The following is a 19,588-nucleotide window of genomic DNA, read 5'->3' as shown; positions in this document are numbered from 1 at the left end:
CTATTTTTAACCCTGCATTTATTAATCCAACGTGGGTTATTTTTAACCCTGCATTTTTTTAATCCAACTTGGGCTATTTTTAACCCTGCATTTTTTTTTACCTAATTTGGGTTATTTTTAACCCTGCATTTTTTTAACCTAACTTGGGTTATTTTTAACCCGACATTTTTTAATCCAACTTGGGCTATTTTTAACCCTGCATTTTTTAATCTAACTTGGGTTATTTTTAACCCTGCATTTTTTAACCCAACTTGGGTTATTTTTAACCCAGCATTTTTTAATCCAACTTGGGCTATTTTTAACCCTGCATTTTTTAACCTAACTTGGATTATTTTTAACCCTGCATTTTTTTAATCCAACTTGGGCTATTTTTAACCCTGCATTTTTTTAACCTAACTTGGGTTATTTTTAACCCTGCATTTTTTTTAACCTAACTTGGGTTATTTTTAACCATGCATTTTTTAATCCAACTTGGGCTATTTTTAACCCTGCATTTTTTTTTATTTTTTTTTTTCATATGCATATATGATTCTAATCCACAACCTTCTTAGTCTCATATGCGGAGACGGCAAAGCAGTCTGTGTGTCCTTCCGGAAAGTTTTATCTGGAGAAAGCATCTGTCAACTCTCATCAGAGGCTGCTGCCGCCCCAATGCTGCCACAGTCTGCAGACTGATAGCTTAACCTTTCCACCATACTGCACTTCAAAACGAGCAGAGAGCCCTTAGGATCCCTCAGAATGTGTGGTCTCCTCTCTGCACCACTGATTTCTGCATGCACGTCTCATTCTGTACAAGACACCGCTCGAGGATGAAGATGCCTTCCCCTTTGCTTCTGATCTCACTTATTTTTCTATCAGACATCCAGCGTCTTGACGTTAGTATACGGACATGATCTCAGGATTTCAGCGCCTGGAATAGAATGTGCTGGCCAACTACGTCGGGCCGCGGTCAGGATGAGCAGTACCACCTGCCGTGGAGTTGCCCGAGCGTTAGACAGTGATGGGCAAATGACAGATTGGAGTGTTCTCGGAATGTTAGCTAAGCCACTGGCTAGTAGCCATTGCTCTTGTGGGAAATGAAATCAGCGCTATTTGATCACGTCATATGAAGTCCAGAGGGACTTTCAAGTCCTGTGACTCATTACGAATGAGGCTAAAACCATCACAGGAATCACAGCAGTAAAGCAAGAGCAAACGAAACAGGAAGTTGTGCTTCATTTTTGTGAGGTGACAGAAAATTCATAACAGTTCAATTTATGGAAGCTTGTTTCTGCCACTGAATTAAAAATAAAAGATAATTTATCTCAATGTCAGAACTGTGAGATATAAACACAATTGCGAGAAATAAAGTCTGACTTTTTCATGCAATTCTGACTTTTTTCTTGTAATTGCAAGTTTATCTTGCAATTCTGACTTCCTTTTCTCAGAATTGTGAGATATAAACTCGCAATTGCGAGTTATAAGTCCAATTCTGAGGATTTTTTTTTTCAGAATTGCGATATTTCAAAATTTATCTCACAATTCTGACTTCATAACTCTCAATTCTGACTTTATAACTTGCAATTGCGTGTTATACTCAGAATTGCTTGATATAAACTCACAATTCTGACTTTTTTTTCTCAGAATTGTTTATATCTTGTAATTCTGACTTTATAACACACAATTACAACTTTATTTCACACAAATTCGAGTTTATATCAAGCAATTCTGAGAAAAAAAGTCAGAATTGTGGGATAAAAAGTCACAATTACCTTTTTTATTTTTATTATTTAGTGGCAGAAACAAGCTTCCATACAAATCAGTCCATTGCATTGGAAGGAAAAATGACCTATGTGGACTTTTCCTCAATCGCACACAATGCAAACTGCTTTTAGATTAAAGGGTTATCATCCATTCCATACGATTCTCCTACATAATTACAACTGAATAAATCTTCTCTATAACTATAAAAAAGCTTTCAATTTTCAGCTTGAACCATAACATTGAACGTCATCACTTGGTGAAAGATTTATAAAGGCTGGAGAGAAGGAAAGGGAGGTAGTGAAACTTCAAAATAGCTCTTTACTGCCACCTATCACAAAGTTTGGCAACTGCAAGCAAGACTACAACAGATGACAGAAAACGGGGAGTTAAATCAGAAGAGTGAAGTGATTATTATAACATTATGACAGCTTAAGATTTAGAGGCTGACCATAAATTTGAGTGGACATGTTATTCGGGCAGGATGCAGCCTTTTTCACAGACTGAAAAAAAAATTTCCCCAATCAAAGTGAGGATAAAATCACAAATCAGATCAATCTGAAACAACTCTTGCGGCACAGTTTTTCATTTTTCTTTTTATGATTTGGTCTTAAACAGCTTCTCTGGCCAAATACTCTATTGTATTAAGATCCTGTCAATCATTGAAAACTAATTTATAAACCAGTCAACATCAAAACTGAGCAATAATCCCCTCCCACTTTCCTGCCATTGCCCACCCAGTGCCACTTAGTAACTTGAGCAAACAGGAATTCAAGACGTAAAGCTAGGGCACTTTTCCATGACCCAACATCATTTTTTATATCTTTATTACATTGTATAATTGCCCTTATTTCAAACATAATAATGGAAACCGCTTCATTTCTCCCCCGATCCCTTCTTATTACCTCTTGATTGTGACATCTGTGTCTGTCCTGATTTTATTGGATGAAGCGCTCCTTTTGAAAGGATAATAAATGTGTAAACAAATTCAAAACAAGCCTTTCTCCTAAGCTTTGGTTCTCATTATCAAATTGAGTGGCTTCCCTTGCCAATGTCCCCCTCCTAGGCAATGTCATCCTTTTACAACTCAAGATCAGCCATAATCAAAAGTGTCTATAAATTTGAGCTTCTCTAATTAAGGTCTCCTCGCCAAGCGCACAAGCGGGCGACCGGGCAGGGATCTCTCCCTAAAAGACTCAAATTGGCTCCCAAGCACAACAAATCACATTATGATTTCAACTCTTGCCCGCACACCGCTCATCTTGAGTCGGTTAACCCAGCCGAAGAGGCAGTCTCCCTGCTGCAGACCTGTGCTCTGACTCTCGAGAAAAGCCTGCAGTTGTGAAGATCTTGAAACATGTGGAGGTAGAAAGACAAATGCTCAGAAAAGTAGAATAACATTTACGCTCACATAAACTCATTGATGTCCACAGGATTTCACATTTATTTTGACAGGACAGTAAGTTGACATTAAGTGAAGTTGGGGGGGGGGACTCAAACTCGGGACTCAAACTTGGGATGTCCGAAGCGCAACTATATATTGTTGCGCTGTTCACTAGGCTACTGGCGTCTCCAATTTCACATTTTTATTATGAAAATCAAATATTTTTGGACGCTTGCACCACACTTAAAATGGCATCTGTGGCAAATTACATCAGACCTTTAAAGCGGAACTCAGTAAGATTTGTGAAGCTCCCCCTACAGTTTTCTTCAGTGAATCACATTGTCGTAAATACAGTACAAGAAAGAGGAGGGGGGTAATTTGCAAATACAGTACACTCGATGGAGGTGGGTAATTTTCGAAATTGTCTTATAAAGTCATAATATATACATTGTTTTTGAATTACCGTAAAGCATTTTGTCACTCTCGCGTGAACGTGAAGGCGAGATTGTGTCGGGTCGATGCAGCTCAACTTGCAAGTGCTGTTTTCTGGCGTAGATGTGCCAGAGGGGGTTAGTGCTCACCTCAAACACACCACTACAAGTCAATTAACCATCGTAAGGACTTAGAAAACTTTTCATGAAGGTAAAAAAAGTTACTTAGTTCTGCTTTAATCAAGTAACTTACCTTTACTTACACTGTAAAAAAAATATTTTCATGATTTGTTATCAAAACAATTTTCTTTTGTCAAATCAACTTAGATAATTAATGTGGTTCAGATAACATAATATTTTGAGATCCTATTGATTAAACCAATCACCTTCATTGTATTAACTCATATTTTTAATTTCAATGAACTCAAAATTTTAAGGGAACCAGGTAACTTCCTTTTTTTAAGTTAAACCAACAATTCTTTTCTTCTTACACCGTAAGATTTTTTTTTATGCATTTCTTTTTCTGTAACAATTTTTACAATGCAAAATAATTGTTTTAATCATTTATAATAATTTATATAAAGTCATCAACATCATTACTCCAGTCTTCAGTGTCACATGATCCTTCAGAAATCATTATTAATGCTGAAACCAGCTGTGTCGCCTAATATTTTTGTGGAAACCGTGACATTTTTTTTCAGGGTTCTTTGATTTATCCATTTATAAATGTCTTTCCTGTCATTTTTGATCAATTTAATGCTTTCAGAAATTAAAAAAAAATAATCTTTTTTAATCATAATGAACCCAAAATTTGTACGGTGGTGTAAATAATATATTATAACAGTATCTTTAAAATAAATAATATTTGTAATATAATTCACTGACATTAATATTTAGCCACTGTATCTACACACAAGTGCAAATAAAGCTAAAAAGTCACACATCAACAATTCAGAAATCTGGGTAACACTTTATTTTAGGGTGACATAGTTCCACGTTACTATTTATACTTACTATAGTAATAACAGTAAATTATTCATAATTACAGGTAACTAATCCTAAACAAAACCCTAACCGTAACTCTATAGTAAATACATGTAGTTAATTAATATTACTCAGTACATATTTGATTAAATAACTATGTCACCTCAAAATAAAGTGTAACCAAAATCTGTCCTTTGAGTATTTTGGCTGTTGTTGTTTTTGAAAGTGTACATTCATGTCTACAACTAAAAAATAAATAAAAGAAGACTCGGTTTGTAATTCTCCACAATTTAGCTTCTCAAATTAGATTCAGTTAAAATATGTATACATTACTCTTCGACTTTGATTCATCTATGACATTTGAACTTCTCTGACGTTTACTTCTCCTTCAAATGACAAACTAGACCGACAACAGAACTGTAACTGGGCAAAGATTCACCCCAAGTTTCCAGACAATATAAAGCCAAAACGGGACAATGATTTGTCTCTCAAACAGAGCAAAACACAAGTCTTCCACCACAGTTAAGTCATAGCAAATTACAGCATGGTGAATTGAGAAACAATTACAAATTTAAAGCGCATTTAAAGAGAGCTCCTTACAAGCTTATTTTTAGCTTTTATGGGAATATGTTCATACAAGACTTTATGATCAATGCAATGTTGTGATCACTCCATCAAAAGCTCTTCTCCAGCCAAAAGACATATCAGCATTCTGCGCTAATTACAAGGTCGAACAACAGCCAACCGGACAGCGATCCAAGAAAAAGTGAATGCTTACACGCAAATGCATGCACACACAGTGTATCATCTACCGTGCAGTTTCATTTTCCTACAGGGTCATTCAAACTATGGCCCTTGACTACTTAGACTAAGTGCTCAATTAAGCATAGCTTGTTAGCCAGTTTCCTTTCCAGCTACATTATTGCTGCCATGTGCTGTATTATAGTACTGTATGTAATACAGTGTGTTCGGCCAGTATGACTGCGTGTTTTAATATATTCATTCCTTTGGAAATCTCTGACATCGCAGACTCTTTTTTTCCCCCTTGACTTTTCATGTTATGTCAGACTACCAGTTTTTGGTTATTTGAGGGATTGTGTAAAAAGTTTAAAACAAAGTAAACGTGATAATGTATTCAGGTATTTTTTTTTGTCCAAAGGCCTTAATAATAATAATAATAATAATAAAAGTATGTAAGGTCGTACAACTAGATCTCTTTTATTAAATCCAAAAGGTTTTAATTATATTTTGCTACATATAAAGGTATTTTAAAGATTTTGAAGTGTCAAAAGGTCATTCGGTTTAACCGTCCAAAGGCCAATACAGACATTTCATTTGTGATTAAAATATCTTAAAATGTAATAAATGTATATATTTTTTTTTTTATTCTGGCATGATTTTACTACATCATATATCAATATGGTGCAAAATGGTATTAAAATTATGTGTAGAAGTCGTTGCTTTGTTAAGAGAAAGAATGTCCAGAAAATGATGTCATTCGGAGTAACCAATATAAAGGGACCATTTTGAATCAAGTCATGCAGTCAATATCATGTGACAGGATGTGACATCATTCAGACACCTGCAAAGGACCACATGGTCATAAAGCAAAGTAACTAACTCTCTCTTAACTATTTGAAAAATTCATGTTTTCACTTGTTCATACGCATGTCCCGAAACATCAGGTCATTCGGTACAACCGCTATAAAACATGGAAAATGTTGTAATATTTTAAACATTTGTACTAAATATAAAATGTTTGATTGTCCTTTTGTTAGCTAGATATCAGTCTGTTAGCATTGTTTGAAAATATTGTCATTCGGTAAAACCAAAAGTGTCATTCAGTAAAACTGAAATTTTGGTTAAACCGACTTTTTTGGTAAAAATGGCAAAAGCAGTGTTAATTGATTATAAAAACCACATAATCTCATTGTTTACACTTAATAAAACTTCAAAATTAATTATATCTCTATTATGTTTTTTTTCACACTTTTAAAAACCTTATTCGTCTATGACCCATTCGCAACCCCTTTTACTTACGCTATATGACATATTTTCAAGTGGAAAACGATTGCATTGTGAAAAGTGGGCATTACACACCAAATTGGACTTGGATACAAGTTTACATTGGATTGTGGAGAACCATTCCCCTCCTCAAATACTCTTCTTGAGGATTTTTTCTTTTTGACCAAACACATGAAGGCTGAAGGTCAAGTTCACCCTTGAGAGCATCTTGATGCATCCCAATGGAAACACTTCTTTTTAGTTGTTATCATTACTTGCAATTATCGCTGTAAACTTAATTAGATTTACAGGCATCCAATTACTTCATTCAACCAATGCAAGATTTTTAAAAAGACTGCATTATTACAACATTAATCTTAAACGCTGTCTTAATAGCTTTATTCACTATGCCCTGGTTTCACAGCCAGGCATAAAACCTTAGTTCAATTAGGATATTTAGGTAGCTTTTAGAAAAAAACAAACAAAACATTAATGGTGTTCATCTTGAAACAAAACAATGGCACTGACATATTTAAAGATATATCAGTGCAAGTTGCTTTCAGTTAAAACAGCTCAAACATGCATTTTAGTCTGTGAAAGCGGGGGTATGTTTCCTATGTGACGTCACCAAAAAGGAAAGTCATTTCGGAGCCAGAAGTCGTTACCATTTAATGAACGAATACGAAAACATTTTTCTTTACCAGGGACAATTAAACAGACTTTAAAAGGCCGCGTTTACACACTCACATTAGATATGCCAAGATTTCCTAATAGAAAAAATCATAAACGAGCCAATTTAGCTTGACGTGAATTTTCGCCAACGGCACAAACGCCATTCAAACACAGAGTATGTTTTATCAAAAATGAATGTGGTTAACATTAACATCACTGATTAGATCACCATCGTTATCAGGCGATTTGAATATACTGTATTTGTTGTAGCCAGCCAACTCCTTTCAGTCTTTTCAGTTTACTCCAAAGGCCTCATTTTAATAATTTGAGCGCGAGCGCTAGCCCAGACACAGCCTCCCATGTCGAACAATCATAATCACGCTACTCTTACCATAACACCGCAATTATCCTCATTGCTTACAGCAACACAAAATTCATGATGGATGAGCGTATGTGTGGTTGTGTGCGCGCGAACCGTCTACAGTAACGTCTCCCACGCACGTCCCCATCTGTCGCGGCTCCTCTGCTCAGTTCAGCGCGCGACCTCCATAAATCATACCATTAAGATAACGTCGGCGGCCCCTGGCTGGCTCGTACATTACCCCGGCAGACTAAACTCCATCCGTTCAGGGCTCGGCTCTCTGATAAACAGCTGACACAACAGCGACAATCCACATCCGGCTCATGCAAACAGTAGTTCGACAGTAGTTCTTGCAGGCGGGCGTATGGGTCAGACTCAGAGGGAGTGATGTTTTATGATCAGCAGAAGAAAGTAATCCATTCGTGGTGTAAACAAACGCATATTTGCGCACATTTGAGGTGTTTGCTCTTTTTAAGAGCGACTCCAATCTACTGCAGGTACCTGTGGGAGGTATATGATCTGTTTGGAGAGTCTTAAGCTCCTTGCTTCATATGTTACCATTATACTTCATGCCTGGTTGCAGTCAACTGATTTCTTGTGACATTATGATCCTGCACATTTCCTCCAGAGGTAATTAGTCGTAGCAGTCAATAAATCTCCTCTTGTTTGTTTTTGTAATGTTTATTATGGTTTAATTGCGTTTTTGCCCCATTTCGAGAACGGTTTTCTACACATCGAGAAGCGCACCAGTCAAGTTTTCTTATCTGATGATTGCGTGATTACATAAATATCAACTGTTCATAGAATCGCTTTCTGTGTCCAGTGATAAAAAGGCAAAAGTCGACAGAAGTGGGTGTATAAAAAGGCGATTTGGAGAAGAACCCTCCAAAATCAACATTCAAACATGAGCTCATCTAAACATCTGTCCACAACATGTCCAATCATTGCCCTGCTGAGGAATGTACAATTGTTTCTGGAAATAAATATTAGGGCTAATTCAGCTCTGATTGTAGCTGCAGACATCTAATGTGAATATTTCTCCAAGGGTCCTCCTTTATTTATTTGATCCTGTTTTACTCCTTTCTTCTTCTCGATTGAGGGTCCATGAATTTATTTGTCTGATGCTCCTAACTTTATTTCACACGTATACACCGGTTAAAACTGGAGGTCTGAGTGTGTTTTAAGTGAGGGTCTGCTGTGGAGGGGTGGACTGAGTTCAATTATACTTAGGCTGTCTGTCTTTTCCCGTCACACTCCATTTGCGGTCGGCGGATACGTTTACACAGAAACTAATCATAACTAAAACATTTTTGTGTAAATCTTACCAAATTACTCTGTATAACAGGGGCAGGGAGAGGAAATCAATACCAAAAACACTTAAGGTAACATCTGACCGTTCTTCCGGACCTTCTGGATAAAACTAAGATAAATGATGAAAAGAAAATAAGTTCCCATTAAGAACACTTATGAAGGAGAATTTTTTATATAATTGGTTAAATGCAAAGATCATAATATCCGGCTGAACTAATTAAGGCCCATTTTTCACAATTAATGCTGGATTGCCCTGGGTATCGTCTTATGAGTCGGCTAATAGTTCCATATAGATGGATTTTTTTCTAAAATAAAATGCATGTCAGTAAATGTTAATGTACTTATAAAGCAGTCAAAACCAGATTTAGCACAACACAGATTTGATCAATTAATTACTTTATTGATTAATTAAAGAGACAATACTTGAAGGATATGTAAAAGATTAGTTTGTCATTCAAGATGTTTATGTCTGTCTTTCTTCAGTTGAAAAGAAATTAATGTTTTTGAGGAAAACATTCCAGGATTTTTCTCCATATAGTGGACTTCAAAAGTTCCCAACGGTTTCAGTGCAGCTTCAAAGAGCTCTATATGATCCCAGATGAGGAATAAGGGTCTTATCTAGAGAAACGGATCATTTTCTAAAGAAAAAAAAATATATATACTTAACCATAAATGCTCATCTTGCACTGCTCTGCGATGCGCCACGCATTACATAATCATGTTGGAAAGGTCACACAGTGACATAGGTGGAAGTACCGCATTAGGGTGGAAAACTCCATCTCATTTTCTCTCTAACTTCAAAATCGTCTGACATTATTGTTTTACGTTTGACTTAGTCTTTGCACGTTCACTTTGTAAACACTGGATTAGTACTTCGGTTTACATCACGCGTGACCTTTCCAATGTGATTACGTAATGCGTGGCACATCGCGGAGCAGTGCAAGATGAGCATTTGTTGTTAAAAATAAAAAATGCATATATTTTTATTTGATTTTTTTAAGAAAATGACCGATCGTTTCTCTAGATAGGACTCTTATTCCTCGTCTGGGATCATGTAGAGCTCTTTGAAGCTGCACTGAAACTGACATTTGGACCTTCAACCCACTGGTAACTGTTGAAGTCCACTATATGGAGAAAAATCCTGGAATGTTTCCCTCAAAAACCCTAGAAAGACATAAACATCTTGTATGACATGGGGGTGAGTAAATTATCTTTTAAATCTTTTAAATGTGTGTTTTTAAAGACTCAAATCTGAGTCAAATTAATGAAATGATATATACATTTTTAAGTAATTCTGTTGCGTAACTATTTTCTCTCATATGCTTTTGTGTTTTCAACACAAGTATTTTTTAATTGGTTTTACAAGAGATGGACTTTCACAGAATATAAACCAGTGCATAAGCCATGAAAAGGCAACCAATGACACACAAAAGTGGAAAAATGCTCTGAGACTACAATCAATGCCAAGTACAATGCTTCCCCCTTGTGGTAGGTTAAAAACTTGACATCATAGGGATTATAAGGTTATTATTAGGTACAGCCTAATTCCCCCCAATTCCAGACTTTAACACATGCTTCCATTTCTCCATATATGCTTGGATGGAAAGGCTGTGAAATGAGCCCTGGTAGGATATATAAAACGCACTGCTATGACATTAACTCTTGTGTCCTTAAGAGGAAAAAAAGCAATTTTGGAGAGTCAGCCGAAGCCCGAGAGAAGCCAAGCACAGACCCAATCCAATCACTGTGACCAGGTCACACACATAAATTAAATTTTCTCTCTCCCCAGCCTCGTTAACAGGCTGCAGGAGGGAATGTGACAAGTGCTAATAACACTGGGTTACTATACTGGAAAGAAAGAAAGAAAGAAAGAAAGAAAGAAAGAAAGAAAGAAAGAAAGAAAGAAAGAAAGAAAGAAAGAAAGAAAGAAAGAAAGAAAGAAAGAAAGAAAGAAAGAAAGAAATATGATGCAAAGATCAAAGTGGGATGTTAAAATTTAGAGTACATTGTTATTCATTTACTATTTCTTAATGTTGGAACCTTTAGACCCCAAACAACATTTGCTCAAATTAAAAAAAATGTTCTCCTTGTCCAAATGACATGAAACTTTGTACAGTTGTTAACACTTTCTAGGTCTATAAATAATAATAATAAAAAAAGTGGAGTGATATCTTGTTTTTATGTTAGTGTAGAAAAAAAAAGTCACACTCAGGGTCTTTGGGGTCTCCACAGACCCCAGGCAACAAAATGTAATTTTGTAACAAAATAATTGTTTTTTTTTTTTTAAAAACAAATGTAATTTTACTCTGTTTATTAATGTTTTTACTTCATATTTGTGCAGGTTTTGGAGGATTTGTCATATCTTTAAAATTTATATAAATAAATAAATAAATATTTTGTTGAGTAGGTTTTTATACAAAAACAGCTTTTCGTGTAAAATTCATTTTATAAAAGACCCACATTTCTAACTTTCATTCATGGGGATAACATGGATAATTTGACATGGTTTAGTCTAAGATTTTTGCCAATATTTTGGAAAATGCAGTTTTAAATGTAAAAAATCTAACTGTAGATGCTGCAGAGCTGCACTACTTGCTATTTGACTGACTGAAAGACATCTTTTCACAAGTATTTTTCAGTTAGATTCATATCTAAATATTATGAAATCACAATTATGACAATATATATATATTTTTTTGGTCAAAGTTTAGCATTTTTTTGTACTGGAAAAAATAAGTATTTCAAAAATGTTGATTTTGAGGATAATTTTTTTCCCCATTTTCTTATCATAATGTAACAATATTGAAAAACTGTTTTTTTTATTACAACAAATACTAAACTTTGACAAAAGTAGCTTTTATTGTTATAATTGTGATTTCAGAATATTTAGATATGAACCCAACTGAAAAAAAAGGATGTCTTTCAGTCAGTCAAATAGCACATAGCAAATAGTGGAGCTCTGCAGCCATTTATTGGTAAAAAAATTTAAATTTTTTTTTTTTTTTTTTTTTTTTTTTTTACTTTTAAAACTGCATTTTCCAAAATATGGGCAAAAATCTTACACTAAACCATGTCAAATTATCCATGTTATCCCCATGAATGAAATTTAGAAATGTGGGTCTTTTATAAAGTGAATTTTACATAAAAAGCTGTTTTTGTATAAAAACCTATTTTAAAAAAAATATTTTTTTTATTTATTTATATAAATGTAAAAAATAAAATAAATCCTCCAAAACCTGCACAAATGTGGAGTAAAAACATTAATAAACAGAGCAAAATTATTTGTTTAAAAAAAAAAAAAAAGCAATTATTTTGTTACAAAATTACATTTTGTTGCCTGGGGTCTGTGGAGACCCAGAAGACCCTGAGTGTACTGCACAAGGGTTAAGTTCAAAATCCATCAGTGTCAAAGCTAAAATAGCCTGCCAGATCTTCATACAAGCAATATGAGCTCAAACTTTGCAGTCTGCTTGATTCCAGACAGTAAAATTATTCCACATCTGAGATTCTTTCAGTCTTGAGACATCAAGAATTTGATGAACAGACTCAATTTCTGTAATGTCACAGAAAACAGACATTACACCGGTTCTTTCCTATTAAAGAATAGCTATTCATAAGTTGATTTTCCTATTTCTCCGCCATTACATTTTGACGAGCTCAAAATGCACAATGAAACCTTTTGCAAAGCAGCTGGCATCATTGCTAATTACAAACGTGTAGACTTCCGTTCTGTCTGAAACATGTATATTAAATATAAAAGCGTCATGTTGGCTCGCGTGAACTCCAAGCAAACACACATTTATTGACAAATGAACAGAAAATATCACTCATTCTTATAGAATAGCCTATATTTAACTCAAGTAAACATAATTCAGACGAGAACCAAAGTGCTATTAATCACATAAAGAAACTTGCCAGGAATAAACTAAATTACACAAATCAGGTCTTAAACTGAGGGAACGATTTGTAAACGGAACTAACTAAAGTGCGCATGTATCCCGCGTCCCTCAATAGACAGACATCCGGTTGAAGGATTCGTACCTTAATCTACTTTAAAATCACACATTTGTTTACTATAAACACCTTTACACGACAAAATACCTGACAAAAGTATTTAACACTCCTCGTAGCGGTTTAGAGTGTCGCTAACTGGTGCCGAATGTGCGCGCGACTGAACACGGTGGTAAACAAAGTTGTGTGAAATAAAAAGTTGAAGCGCGTCTTACCTGCTGATCCACCCGCAATGATCTGATGAGACGCCTCTCTCAATAAACTTTGCCTTTTAGATGTCATTTTCACTGATTCTGGGCCTGTGTCGAGGAAAAATAGCAGAGTTGCTGCATTTTAAACCGATTTGTTATTCCAAATTTATTTTAGTAGGCTACATTATTAATAAAACCCTCGGTGTAGTTAAATTAAATAGGCCTGAATTATTATGTTAGTAATGCGGTCATACGCCGCATGATATAGGCTAGTGCTGTGGACTACATATGTGTGTGTGTTTAAACCTTACTTCAGTTTGGGATTTCACTGGAAAGATTGTATTTAGTTCCTCGCGTTATGGAGATGCAGCGCACGTGCACGCGGAAGAGTTCTGTTCTGACACGCGGCGTCTTGGCGCGAGCTGTGTGTGAGCGCGCTCTTAGGCAATAGAGTTTAATTTTAACTCGGACAAGGATTCAGAGTTCACAGAGGCCGAATGCGAATGAATTATCAATTAATAAGCTAATAAACACGCCAGTAGTGGTCCTAGATGTATTTCACACTTAAACACAGTACCATCTGCCTAAAGCTTATATCAGAAATAACTTTTCTCAGCCATTTTCAGTACAGTTGGTTCCCTTCAAGTTCACATAGGTATCCTGGCAGAGTGTAGTTTATCACATATCACTATTGTGCAAAAACCAAAGTGTCCAAATGCTTTTTGTCGAATGGTATATTTAATATTTTATCATTTAAAACCCACTTTGTGAAATGTTTGTCTTGCTTTTTGAGCATAAAATTGATATTTTAGCTATGTAACCACATTCATACTTTTTAATTCATACTCTTATAATTTTTAAGTTTCTAATTTACTTGTATACTAATTTTTAATACACTTTTTTTAGATATATAAGGACATTATGATCTGTTCCAAGTTTATAGTTGAAACTGGACATGTTTGGAAACCATCTTAATCATAAAATAAAATATAATTTCACATATTAAAATCAGAATAAGTTATTAATGAAATTGGTTATGAATTAATGTAGATTAATTAGGTGCATTGTGGGGATTTAATATGTTTTTATTAGATAATATATAAGATAAATTATTGTATAGGGCCTATATACACAAAAATAATTTTCAAGCACTGACTGTTAGACTAAAAAATGCTGGGTTAAAAACAACCCAAGTTGGGTTAAATATGGACAAACCCAGCAGGTTGGGCTAAAGGGCACCTATTATGCCCTCTTTCACAAGAAGTCTCTGGTCTGGTCAAGTTTCAGCTTAAAATACCCTACAAATTTACCTAATTTGGGGGTGAGCAAAACATGCCTTTTACTATATTACTATATTGCTGGCTAAAAAAATAAATCCAAAATTGGTTGAAAAAAATGGCTGGGTGAAAACAACCCAATCCCTGGGTTTGTCCATATTTAACCAAGCATTTTTATAGCATAGTTGTATCAAATGAAAGAAAAATGACATCCGTAGATTATATTCAGATATATCATTGTTAAAAGTTTTAAAGCAGAACCCAGAGCTTAAGATAGTTTACGTGATGTCTCATAAACTAAAAACTGTCATTTAAAATGTAAGAAAAACATAAAAACACATCCTTGAGAGAGTCTGGGGTTCCTCCAAACCATGTAGCGAGCCACAGATTTCTTTTTTCCCAATGCAGAAGGCAACAATGAAAAGCAGGCTTTCCCTAATTCAACGTTACAACTTGCTTAGAGAGAGTGTGGCTGAATAATGAGCATATTACCGTATTAGCTTAGAACATACACATTTTTTCCCCGTTTAATTTTCAAATGTGAATTTATAGCAGTCTATTGGCAGGGAAATGCCATTAGCACTTTGACCTGCCTGGAGTGAGAGAGCAGAGAAAACCCCACCCGTCTATAAACCTACACGGTGGCCAGCAAATCTGTGAACTTTTGCAGTTATTAATCAGTTTTTTCTGCAATATAAGAACAAGTAAATCTAAACAAACTGTTCTGTAAATTTGCCTATGATTGCGAAAGCCTTTAACCTAAAAGAAAATGATGTATTGATTAACATAATTAAATGGAGAAGGGTTTTCACATGAATGAAAAATAAAAATTTAACATAGTCATACGGTGCATAAGTGTTATATACAGTTATTCATACCACAAATCGAGCTTATCCTTGAAATGAAAATGCAAGAATTAATAAAAATCGAAAAGGAGCATTGCAATTAACTTTTTATTTGCAACAATTTCTCTATGAAGCTCTCACAGCATCACTTCTGAATGTCTGTACTGACACATTTTTTGGCCTCGGATCTTAACAATGACAAAAGTGACATCATTTCCAGTTGGCTGCTTGAAATAAAGTTGTTTAGACCACAAACATGTCTGTTTATTATTATTTTAAATGACAAAATAAATATTCAAAATACAGAAAAAGTGGTTTGATTCATAGAATAATTCAAGTTATCATGTCATTATTACAGCTTTTTCAAAACTCATCCCTACATCCTCAAAAAAATGAAGGGTACAGTGTGTCTTTACCTAATCTGTCAATTATCCGTTTCTGAAACACTCTTGATCATTCTTTGTATTTCTTTCTTGTGCAATGTAGATAGCACTTGTATTCACGGTTACTTTCTATTATTTATGGGGGGAAAAAAGAAAATTAAAATACTTTCTATGATTGAAAATATGCCATGTTTTTCACTGTGTGGTAAATATCCTAAGACCTAATATTTTTAAAATCTAATTTCTAAAAAACTGCATATAAAAAGAAAAAAATGATATCATCAGTGCTGGGTAGTAACTGATTATTGTAATCTGAATTATGTAATCAGATTACAAAAATTAAGTACTTGTAATCAGATTACATTGCGTTTTAAATACTTGTAATCAGACTAGTTACTTTTTATTAATTACATGGTTACACATTATTCACACAACGGCAGGCATTTGTCTTTCAAAATCATTTTTATTATTTTAATTTTACATTTGAAAATTTATTTATTAGCTTTTCACAAACCACCTGCAGTTCCTTCACAAACCCCAGTTCATAATTAATGCACTTCATGTTGTTGATAAAGAATGAAATATATATTTTCTTTCTCTTTGTATTTTTATATCAGTATGGTACAATGTTCTCCTGTTCAAATCAACCAGTTAGGTCAAAAGTAATCGATTATATAACCTAAAATATGTAATGTAATGGATTATGATACAATTTTTGTAATGTAATTTGTAATCAGTTATAAACTACAGTTTGTAAGTAATATACCCAGCACTGGATCTCATTATTTAATTATGACCATTCTCAAGATACAAACTTCACGAAAATATATGATCCTGCACATATTAACGTCATGTTGCGAAATGTGTGTGGTGTGTTTTTTCTTTACACAAAAGGCAAGGCTATGGCTAGTATAAGCAAATATGAAATATGTGTGCCTTTTTGAAACTATGAAACTTGTCACTATTTGTTATAATGAAAACAGATTGGCTCAGATTAAGCATTATGTTTGGTAGTACTACAGAAAATGGCACGTAATATGAGAGGATAAACTAACACTTTTAACTTAAACGGTGTAACTTCACAAGGTGCCGATGACATTTTCATGTCATTTCCTGTATAGATAGATGAGAAGAACTAATCAACCGTGTTACACTACCACTAGACACACTAACAGTACCACTCTTGAATTTTGTACCACATAAGACTGTCCTACGGTACGGAGCCCCCCACATGACATGCAAGGATTTCGCACACATGATTTACTAATTCGTTCCTATGATTTATAAATCGTGCGCACGATTTACTATTTTGTTCCCTTGATTTACTAAATCGTGCCCACTATTTACTATTTCATTCCCTCTGTTTGCTAAATCATGCACAGGATTTACTAATTCCACAATTTACTATTTCGTTCCCTCGATTTCCTAAATCGAGCGCACAACTTACTAAATCGTTGCCTTGGTTTGCTAAATCGTGCGCACAACTTACTGTTTCGTTCCCTTGATTTGCTAAATCGTACGCAGGATTTACTATTTCGTTCTCTCCATTTGCTAAATCATTTGCATGATTTACTATTTCATTCCCTCGATTTGCAAAATCGTACGGATGATTTACTATTTTGTTCCCTTCATTTGCTAAATTGTTCACATAATTTACTATTTCGTTCCCTCGATTTGCAAAATCGTTCCCATGATTTACTATTTTGTTCCCTCAATTTGCTAAATCATTCGTATGATTTACTATTTTGTTCCCTCCATTTGCTAAATTTTTCACATAATTTACTATTTCATTCCCTCGATTTGCAAAATCGTTCCCATGATTTACTATTTTGTTCCCTTCATTTGCTAAATTGTTCACATAATTTACTATTTCGTTCCCTCGATTTGCAAAATCGTTCCCATGATTTACTATTCCGTTCCCTCGATTCGCAAAATCGTACGCAGGATTTACTATTTTGTTCCCTCAATTTGCTAAATCATTCGTATGATTTACTATATTGTTCCCTCGATTTGCTAAATCATGTTCATGATTTACTATTTCGTTCCCTCGATCTGCAAAATTGTGAGCATGATTTACTATTTCGTTCCCTCCATTTGCTAAATTGTTCACATAATTTACTATTTCATTCCCTCGATTTGCAAAATCGTTCCCATGATTTACTATTTCGTTCCCTCGATTTGTTAAATCGTTTCCGTGATTTACCATTCCGTTCCCTCGATTTGCAAAATCGTGTGCATAATTTACTATTTCATTCCCTTTATTTGCTAAATCAGGCACCTGATTTAGCCTACTATTTTTTTCCTGCATGTCATGTGCTGGGTTCCATACTTTTGTTTATTTACTGGTTACCTAGTTTGCATCATATGTGCTAATGTACTAGAGATGATGTAATGTTTTTAAGCATCCTGATGAAGTATTCACTGTATAAACTTTAAATGACTGATGGTACCCTTATTTAAACAGTGGAAATGTCCTAATATAACAAATATAAACATAAAACTAACTAAACAATAAAAAATTCAAACACAGACAGAGATGAAACAAAATCATGTTACGCACAAATGAAAAAGTCAAACCATGTCTTTACCTGGAAGTCCAGTTTAAAAGCTCCAATTCCTTAAAAATAAGCGCCAAACTTTTTGCACTCAAGAATAAAATACTCTTGGATCTACTCTGACTCGGTGGGTGATCTTCTCAGGGCGGGTCACTACGAGTCTCCATTTATAAACCCACTTTGTGATGTGTTTATTTTTTGTATTTGGACTACAAACAGTGCGCAAATAGTTGACCATTTCGCACAATAAATAACTTTTTTTTTTCCAGTTTATTGTTTGAACCTTCAAACACAAAAAGTCTTAATTGTATCCCAAACTAAATCATCTAAATGTTTCCCAAAATGTGTTTTTATTTGTGTAGTTGCCGATGTGTCCAGACACCTGGAGGCTGAGGTTTTAAAGGAGAGTGGGGCCTTTGGTTGTGTATGTCATTGAGGGGAAGTGTCGGCTGTCTATGTCCCAGAGCTTCCTGTCTCCCGGAGGCTCTAGCACTGAGCCTTGAGTCTGGTTGCCGGCCCCTGGTAAGCTGGAGGTCCAGTAGTTAATATAACTAGCCATGAGGAGCGTCAGTTCCAAGATCTACAGCATTGAAAGAGAGAAAGAAACACAAAGAAGGTGCAAACTCTTCAGTAGATGAATATTTCTGCTGTATCAAGCCAAAAAAGACTTGAACCACAGATATATATGAAAAAAGATCCTCACACAGTGGAGCTCATTAGCACTTCCTGTATCATGTAATGCTGTATGAGCGAAACCCCTGTTTTTACCATCAGATGTCATTCAGATAGTGGTTTCTGAGGGGGGTGTATGAGTTTAAGTTCTGATTTCACCCACACACGCTTAAGATCAGATTTCTAAGATGGGTAATAAAATTTAATGCTAAAAGCACCACGTCCCATATCAGAATTCTGTCTTTACTGGCCGCATTTGGAAATGCAGTTAAACTGAGTTTTACCTTTTGTAACTTAGCATGTCTTACCTTTGGTTTAGCCATTGCAAATAAAAGTTTATCCACAGTCTTCTTGCCCAAAGCCTGGTCTTTAATCTGGCTGATCACTAGCATGAAATCTTCCTTGCAGCCTCCGAAGGTGATTACTGACTGGTATGGATATGTGGCCAATGGGTGCTAAAAAAGTTAGAGAAATTTACAAAAACTATATATATAAATAAACAATACACACTACCATTCAAAAGTTTGAATGGAAGGATGCATTATACTGATCAAAGATGACAGTAAAGACTTTTATAATTATTTCAAATAAATGCTGTTCTTTTGAACTTTCTGTTCATAAAATAATTTTGAAAAAATGTATCAGTTTCCACAAAATTATTAAATCAGTACAACGGTTTTCAACATTGATGATCATAATAATAAGAAATGTTTCTTGAGCACCAAATCAGCATATTAGAATGATTTCTAAAGGATCGATTTAGCTTT

General features: G+C 34.8%; 2 protein-coding genes across 3 annotated transcripts in view; both read right to left on the bottom strand.

The window, feature by feature from the left end:
- Positions 1 to 13,507, bottom strand: part of slc25a21 (solute carrier family 25 member 21) — a 130,445-nt gene extending 116,938 nt beyond the window's left edge. The window contains exons 1-2 of the mRNA XM_067367743.1: positions 13,401 to 13,507; positions 13,114 to 13,197 (exon numbers count right to left, since the gene is read on the bottom strand). Coding sequence (XP_067223844.1) covers positions 13,114 to 13,180 — 67 coding nt within the window. The 5' untranslated portion in view covers positions 13,181 to 13,197; positions 13,401 to 13,507. The remainder of the gene's footprint in view (positions 1 to 13,113; positions 13,198 to 13,400) is intronic.
- Positions 13,508 to 18,546: 5,039 nt separating this feature from the next.
- plekhh1 (pleckstrin homology domain containing, family H (with MyTH4 domain) member 1) overlaps positions 18,547 to 19,588 on the bottom strand; it is a 145,868-nt gene continuing 144,826 nt past the window's right edge. For both annotated transcript variants that reach the window (XM_067368034.1, XM_067368033.1), the window contains exons 29-30: positions 19,130 to 19,276; positions 18,547 to 18,729 (exon numbers count right to left, since the gene is read on the bottom strand). In XM_067368034.1, coding sequence (XP_067224135.1) covers positions 18,547 to 18,729; positions 19,130 to 19,276 — 330 coding nt within the window. The remainder of the gene's footprint in view (positions 18,730 to 19,129; positions 19,277 to 19,588) is intronic.

Source organism: Chanodichthys erythropterus, chromosome 18, assembly GCF_024489055.1.
Source record: "Chanodichthys erythropterus isolate Z2021 chromosome 18, ASM2448905v1, whole genome shotgun sequence".
Lineage (NCBI taxonomy): Eukaryota > Metazoa > Chordata > Actinopteri > Cypriniformes > Xenocyprididae > Chanodichthys > Chanodichthys erythropterus.
This window is presented reverse-complemented; position numbering and strand designations above follow the sequence as displayed.